We start from the raw sequence: 8,371 nt of genomic DNA on the forward strand, positions 1-8,371 counted from the left end.
TTATCCAACACTAACACTTGTTTGAGAATAAAAAAGCAAAAACAGAAGTAAATCTTTAAGGAGGGGAAATAAGTTTTTCATGGCACTCTAATGTTCTTTCAAAGACACTGGGTTCCTGTGTTTATTAACTGGGTAACAGTATATAAAGGTAGCCAAACAAATGCATTCCTTTTTAGATGAAAATAAACAAAAAGTCAGCTTGATTCACTTCTGAGTTTTTGCCTTGTCACTCATCAAACCTAAACTGGGTTGAGCTGACAAAACCCAACAGAGAAAGACGCAGAATTATTCATTAAGTGAAGTCCGAGGTAAAAGCACGTCGGAGCATCACAAAGGAAGAGCCCTAATTAATTAGGGATGTCTAGACTTCAGGCAGTCTGTCCCTGAGAATAATTCTCCACAAAAGTATTGAAAAATAAATATAATATTTATGCTTATGAAAATGTGTATAATTGCTTGTGTTTCCTGGATAAACAGGCCCTACATATTAGATTTATACTTTGTCAACAGTCACTCTGATTTGGTTGTGAATAACAATAGTTCAAATTAGATTAAAGCGCACATTCATTATGAAAGGTTAATGTGAATAGTGTGTTTTGGCAAACAAGAGTAACGGAAATTATGTTGGTCTCCAAATACTCTGGACCCAGCTGCATAATGTCAATTCTAATTCAGAACATCTTTGGCTGAAAATGGGTCTGGTCTGACTTAACTGGGTATGATTATAATTATTGTGGGTCCAAACCTTCCTCGTGTCTGCCTGGCAGGGGAAAACATTCTCAGAGCTGACCTCAGCTCGTACATCTGTTTTCGCAGAATGCAGGTCAAACATTTCACAGGTCCTATTTTGCAGATCATTGCCAATGTGTGCCGTTTAACACCCTKTATGAGCACAGTTTTCCTTTTCAATCGTCTGAAATCCACTCGCTTCATGGAGTTTGTCTTTTTGATACACAAAGAAAATCAGAAAACTTTTACTTTTACTGATCTTTATTTGTGCTACTTATTGAATTCACACTTTATTCTATAGATATGAGAAACCTTTTAGATTGATAATTTTGTAAGAACTAATATGGAATGAATATGAAAGTGTTTTGAATGCTTTAGTTTGTCTTAATTTGTTAACCTGGGTTTGGAGGTAAGGCCACGCCTCCACCCCACCTCTAGTTATTCCTGCTGATTTCTGGACTCCTCCTTCCTAATACCTTCTTATCAGTCAATCAATCAATCAAATTTATTGGTAAGGCACATTTCAGCATAAAGGCAGTTCAAAGTGCTTTACGTTGTAAAGACGTTTAAAAAAAACCAACTATCATAAACACATCGTGAAACCAGTAACAAACATTACATTTTGTCAATGATCATCAAAGCCGTCAATGCACATGGAAGATGTTGGTGAATGTTCCAGTGGTTATGAGTCAAAAGCAGCTCTAAACAGGCGTGTTTTCAGCCATGAGTTTAAAGAGCCCAGTGTTTCGGCTGTTTTGCAGTTTTCTGAAAGTTTGTCCCCGATTTGTGGTGCATAGAAGCTGAATGCTGCTTCTCCATGTTTGGCTCTGGTTCTTATTACTTCCTCCTACGAGACTTTCTGTTCCACTCATCCTTATTTGTCCTCTTTTCATTCTCATCTCTCTATAAAACCTCTTTTCATTCTCTCCATTTCTTATTCCTTACATCCCCTCTGCGCATTTACCGTCCTCGTCCGTCTCGTTCCTTTTTACTACCGCTTTTCATTATCTTCATCCCCCATTTCGCCTTTCCACTTTTCGTCCCTCTCATCCTCCTTGCCCCTCTYTCTGATTCTCCTCATCACTCTTTGAGATCGTTCTCATTCTCCGTCATCCGTCGCTCCTCTCTTTACGACCCCTTCTTTAAACTCATCCCGTGTCTCTAAAACCCCTTTTTATCCTCCTCAGTGTGTTCATCTTTCATTGTGATGTGGTTAATGTGATGGTTTGGGAGCCCTGGGTGTTGCGCGTTTGTTTCTCCCTTTCTGTGGTAATTGGGTTGGCTCGTTACAAATCCAGTTGCACGAGAGTTGGGCGTGACGGCTATAAAGGTAGCTCCTAGTGCCTCAGTGCTTCTCCTTTCTGTCTCTCTCTGGAAGACAGACTTGCCAAATGGGTTATGTTTTTGGTTGCAGCTCTTTTTTGTTACTAGGCCATTTACTCTTACCAGCTTTCAGACAGGATGTTTTTGGGGGGGAGGGGGTTTGCCATCACCCTCTTCTCATTTTACAACTATTGTTTTTTGTTTTGTTTTTATTTAGATAAATAAAACCGAACAAGCCAGGTTTTGTCTGTGGAGTCTCCTCTTTGGTTGCCAACTATGACCTAAGTTGGTAACAAATGGGGGTTCGTTCATAGTTATAAATCCTTTTGGAATGAAATGGTGCTTTCTAAGTCCCTTGGTGTTTTTTTTTCTCRCATTAGTCAGTAAATATGAATCCTGAAAACAAAAAGTAGACATAAAAATAAACTTTTGTGGTAATTTATGTCGGCACCATGTTAAAGGAAACTTCACAACATCTTGGCTCCCTATAGAGAGTTATACATTGTCTATAAATGTAAATTAATCTTAGTTATACGGTTTTAGAGCTGGTGAGTTTCGCTGTTGTTTATTTGGTGGACCAATTCTCCTGGCAGGTTTCAGATAGTTCTGRGAATCTTGATTTGTTTTTTGTTTTAGGTCAGAGCAACTTGTCTCTGGTACATTTCCATAACTTTCTGGGTAAGTAGCCAGCTACCTGGTTGCTTATCAGAGTCACTGGGTTGTGAGTTTAAAACACTGGTTTAGTGTTTCCAGACAATGCTTCAAATTTTGTAACTCTGAAAACGGTATCAGTAGTTTTTCCCCTTTTTCCAGGATTTTCACAGGAAGTGACCAGTGCATTTTATGTGTCTAGGTTGTTGTTGKTTTTTTTGGTGTGGACATTGCTAAGTTTTTCAAACTCCAAATGAACATTTGTTGGTTGCTTTGAAAAAAGAGCAACTATTGGAAGTGACAAAATATTTTGGTACCGTTTCTTCTGAACAAACCAAAAAAGGATTCGTTTTTTTTTTGTTGTTTTTTTTTCAATTACAAAGGAAACATTAATTGAGATTGATTTGTTGTGGGTAGAAAGTGGCAGCAGAAAAATGTTAGCTGCTGAACCAGAGTTTTCTCAGCTAATAACCAAGATAGTTCCTCCCTGCTTTAAACTTCGAACAGCAGAAAGAGTTGTTAATGTTGGCGCATCGACAAACTTTAGAGCCTGAGAAAAATACTAAAGAACAGGAACCTGAGTTGGAAAAGTTGAGATTAAATGTTCGKTTGTGTGAATGTGAATTAAGGCAGAAGGAAGAGAGAGACTGAGTTTAGAGCGATACAGACTAGATCTGATTAAAGAATAAAACCTTTCTGATTCCAGCCAGTCGAGCTCAGCAGATTTAAATACATATATATATATATTGATGTCTATGCTAATTTAAAACCAGACACATTGTTTTTTGTGGACCTTCCCATCTTTTTTTTATTATTTCTCAAAAGTTCAACTCTTAAAAAGTGGAGAAGGAAGCATTGGTTTTAATATGGACCTGACAACATTTTGAAGGTCCATGCACTATTGTAGTTTATACAGATCATAACCCCCTTACATTCCTTCATTCTGTCCAGAATGCCAATCACAGTGTTATGAGATGGTGGCTAATTGAGCCATATTTTATGGGAGAGGGTGTGATGGCTTGGGGGCCCTGGGTTTTGCATGTTTGTTTCTCCCTTTCCGTGGTAATTGGGTTGGCTTGTTACAGATCCAGTTGTGCGAGAAGTGGGCGTGACGGCTATAAAGGTAGCCCCTACACAGTGCCTCTGTGCTCCCCTTTCTGACTCTCTCCGGGCGACTGGCTTGCCAAATGGGTAATATTTTAGGTTACAGCTCTTTTTTGTTACTTCGTCATTTACTCTTACCAGCTTTCAGGCAGGACGTTTACTTTTCTTATTGACATAACCCTCTTCTCGGGTCGGGGACTACAGGTGGAAATTGGCGCCAGAGCTAATGCACCTTTCCTGTGTGGTTGCACGGACAATACTGCACATTGTCCCTGTTTTAAATGAATAAATCGTACGTCGTAAATCTCATTTTACAGCAAACTGGGTTGTTTTTTTTTTAGTTATATAAAAGTGACCAAGCTAGGCTTTGTCCGTGGCGCCTCCTCTTTTGTTGCCAACTATGAGCCAAGTTGGTAACATTAAGGTTTACAGTTTTTCTTGATTGCGTTCATGCAGCTGTCGACTCAAACACCACATTTTCGAAGTATTTAACACGCTGACCTAAACAGCTGTGCTCGTAGTCAAAGTGACACGTTTTGTTTGCAAAAAGGGCGCTAAGGGTGCCAAAACATTAAAAATATGAAACAAAAGCAAATGTTGCCTTCSAACAACATGCCAACAGCCTGTTTGCCAGTTGCGAAAACACAACTGGCAACAAAGTGTATGAGCTCCTCCAATCAATCATTACATCATTTACAAACAAAATAAAATACAGCAGTAGATTAGTACTGGTGTTTTCAAAGTATGGGAGAGCTAGCTACCTCAAAGAGCAGATAGACAACCCGCCCCCTTTCTGCTGTATTATTGCTACTATTTCTGTAAACTTTTTGCTGTTGCTGTTTTTGATGCTCCATTCATGCATTTCTCACTGATGTTGTGGGGTTTACCTGCTTTAGCTGTGCGTAGCAACACATGATGTGATGCTAGCRTTGCTCTTTCATTGACGGTGCTAAAACTACTTTCTGATGAGACCGCAGTAAAAAAAACACACACAAAAAAACTCCTGGGTCTTTACAGACAACGCTGTGGCAGTGAAACATCTTCACATCCAGTCCATAAAAATCCTAACGTGAAAAAATCGTGGTCATACTTCCGTATTTAAATTTTGYTCGGCTCAGATTACGTCTCCTTACCCAACGTAGCTTTAGGTASTAAAAAGCTATCAATTTTGTCTATGCCGTAAGCTTTGTGAAGTTGGTTAAATGTTCACAGTAACTTTTTCTGGGGGTTTTTTTTTCCTTTTTTTTTTTTCCTCCTGTCATGCCCTACCGTTTGAAAAGCCCCGGTGTAGCCCGTGATATCACTTTCATACGTGTACCATTTGTTATCTTTCCACGTAGGCTGTGTCAAATTGTCCTTCTTGACAAAGAGTACGATCCAGAATCAGAAATGCTTCGATGCATGACGTTTTTGTAAACTGTGGCTGAAAACTTARAAGCTGTACTCTAAATGTAATCAAAGAAGAAGAAAAAAACAGAGAATAAGAAAGTTAGGGGGAAAAATTGTTACAATAAAAGAAAACCTGCCTTGGATAACACAGACATGGYATATTTTAAGGCCTGGAGGCTAATTGCTAAGTAAAAAATCTTTGGGGAAGTGGATTTTATACTGATGTTTGTAGCTTCTAATAGTTAGGAAAAGGTGATTTACGGTTGATTACCACATATTTAATTTACAAGAGGAAATACCAGTTCATTTAAGCTGGTCAAAGCCATCAATACAAACTATAATACCCACAAATATTTAACACTGGATGTTTTAAATAATGTTGTTGTCACAAAACTGCTTTTCAAGCCCAAACTCGCGCAGCCGGATGCCATTAATGCTGTGCTTCTATGAAGAGCTTCGTTTCATCACCTACAGTTACAAACAAAGCTATGCTAAAACGCACCCTGGCTCATCCATTTAAATCTATTTATTTTTTGTATTCATAACAACAGTCGCTCCACCATTACCCATTTTCCATTGTGCAGCATTTGACACGGGCTCAAGCCACAGCTTCAAACTGCTCAGAAACTATTTAGATGTTTGTCTGGCATTTTCTTCCGCTGCTTGAAGCAAAATCAATTTAGACTTCCTTGCACCAGTGCCACATGTTTAGAGTAGAATAGCAGTTTTACTAGCATGAAATTCTTTTACACTACCAACCACTGAGACTAAGCTTTTGGCACATGCCTCACAGTCTGGGATTTATTTTCAAGCTTAACAGTGTTTCCTTTTTATTTTAGAGCAGCAGGACATCTTCATCTTTATTGGGCAAGTGTGGATTTATTTTGTGGACATTTTATTGTATTTTTATTGAATCTTCCTTGGCCTGCTCCCCTCTGATGTTGCCACAGCAGATTACCTGCCATTGCCTTACCTTATACCGGTGTTTATTGATTTCTGTTTTCACTGAAAAGCACCTCAGTAAATGTAAATTAAACTCGCTTTATGGATCAATTATGATCAATTGATTGATTCTGGAACACAGAAGCAGCTCCTTTGTCTTCCCAGCTTCAACAGTGAAACAGCAAGTCTTTTACAGCAGCTCAGCGATCATTCATCTACCTCATGACGCTGTAAATAAGCACAAGTGAATCTGATTATGGGATTTAGCTTCAGGGGACTAACATTTGAGTAATAACGTAAATTGTTATGGCAGTGGACACTGCAATATAAGTTGTGACGAATTGTTACTATTAATAATAATAATAATAATAATAATAATAATAATAATAATAATAATAACGTTAATCATAATAATAATCTGAATACTTTAAATGTACAGTGCAGAACATGCAAACAGTGTAAATTCTGATCTTAGTTAAAACTGGAAAAAAAAAAAAAAAAAAAAAAACCCTTGTTAAATTTTTATATTTAGAGTGTTTCTTAGATATCTTGCCAGAGATGTGAAGGGGATGTTTGCCATGAGCAAAACATCCAAATAAAGCTGGTGGCAGGTCATAAAAATGTGATGCACACATGAAAGCGTGATGTGCAACTGCAGGCAGGGAGCATAATCGTAGATAATAGGACGCTTGTTTTGGGTAGTCTCGTGGAAACGCGTTTCAGAGTGATAATTAATTACAGCGTAGCCTACGTTTATTAGTGTGCAAATTATGAATCATTCTGCGCCCTTGCTGGTCGTTCAATGAAAGAAAGTAACATATTTAGACCGTTTTCCTGCTGCTGACTTTAATCAAAGCGTATCCGAGTAACTCCGACTCTCACTTTAGGAGGAGTTTGCGACTCCTGTTGCTCTGTGAGACTTTTACCAAAACGCCTAGCACAAAGAGAGATCGGGCCGAGCTGCAGATAAACCGTTCCCGGGGACCAGCTGGGGGATTTTCTGTCGTGCAAAGTCCAGTCTCGTGGCCAAGCGAACTCTTTCTGGGAAATGAGCCAAACCAGCCGACAGTTATCTTGCAGCTCCGTTTGGTCCGGGGTTAAGAAAATAAAGGCAGGCGACGCGGTGAGAGCTCTCAGCATGGCGCAAAAAACTGAGGAAAATCCAATCGGTTTCACGAAAAGCTGCGCAGGAAACGGCAGGTTTGATGAATCCGATAATAATGCCAGGAGCTGCGGGTCTGGGTGCGTTAATCCGCCAGCCCGTGACATGGAGGCGCGCTGCTGTCAGACAGCTGCTGCTCCTCAGGAGGAGTTGTTAAACGCTGACACCAGATCCTTTTCTGCGTGCGCCACAATCTCAGAGACAGCCAGAGAGCTGTGCAGAGCAGTGTCCGTTTCTTTGGGTCTCACCATGGAGTCCAGTGACATGAGCGACGTGGACGCCGCACTCCCCCCATGTGCGGCAAATGACCAAATCAGCGGAGAGTATTTTTTCGGGGTGGACGCCGCGGCTGTGAGCTGCCCCGATGCCCAGACCCAGATTACTTACAGGTGTCCCGACCGGGAAGAGCGACCTGTGCACGGCCAGAAGCCAGCCGTGAAGATGTATAAAAGTTCAGAGACGCCTGCGCATTTTCATCACCTCGCCTCCAGCCGGACGTCTGTGAACGCGCAAAACTTTACACCGTGCGAGGCTGAGGACACGGATCACCTAAACGCAACCCGCACGGTTTCATGCCCTTACGCCCCAGACCACTTAGCCCAGTTCGCTCACACTTCGGCGGCGGCGGCGGCGGCGGCCAGCGAGAGGCCATGCAGGGCGGCTTACAACCCTCAGGAAGGAGTGCGGGACTTCGTGGATGCCCCGGAGAGCGACTCCGGCGGATACCAGCCGGACCAGTACAGCGTCAAAATCAAGTCCGAGGGAAACGATGGTTGGGGGTCATTCTGGGGCGGCGGGTACACCTTCAACAAAAGGTACAACACGCAGTTCTGGGGGTCCAGGCAGTGCATGAACGCACACGAGTCTGGACCGAACGCGGCGTTCATATGTAATCCATACGAGGGGAGCGTGGTGCGCCCGGAGCAGTGGTATCCCGGCGGTATGCTGAGGACCCCGTATCCCAACTCCGGAGACATGAAGAGCCAAGTCGGTGAATGGCTGGATGTAGTCTACAACGATACCAGGTAATTCAATTATTATTATTATTATTATTATTATTATTATTATTAT

At 41.2% G+C, this 8,371-nt stretch overlaps 1 protein-coding gene across 2 annotated transcripts in view; it reads left to right on the plus strand.

Annotated features, from left to right (window-relative positions):
* LOC103475709 (androgen receptor) overlaps positions 1-8,371 on the plus strand; it is a 75,833-nt gene that overhangs the window by 28,103 nt on the left and 39,359 nt on the right. The window contains exon 1 of one of the 2 annotated variants that reach the window (XM_008427515.2): positions 6,843-8,325. The exons of the other annotated variant lie outside the window; for it this stretch is intronic. Coding sequence (XP_008425737.1) covers positions 7,187-8,325 — 1,139 coding nt within the window. The 5' untranslated portion in view covers positions 6,843-7,186. Of the gene's footprint in view, positions 1-6,842; positions 8,326-8,371 lie in introns of those variants that run through there. 2 annotated transcript variants of the gene reach the window in all.

Source organism: Poecilia reticulata, linkage group LG14, assembly GCF_000633615.1.
Source record: "Poecilia reticulata strain Guanapo linkage group LG14, Guppy_female_1.0+MT, whole genome shotgun sequence".
NCBI lineage: Eukaryota > Metazoa > Chordata > Actinopteri > Cyprinodontiformes > Poeciliidae > Poecilia > Poecilia reticulata.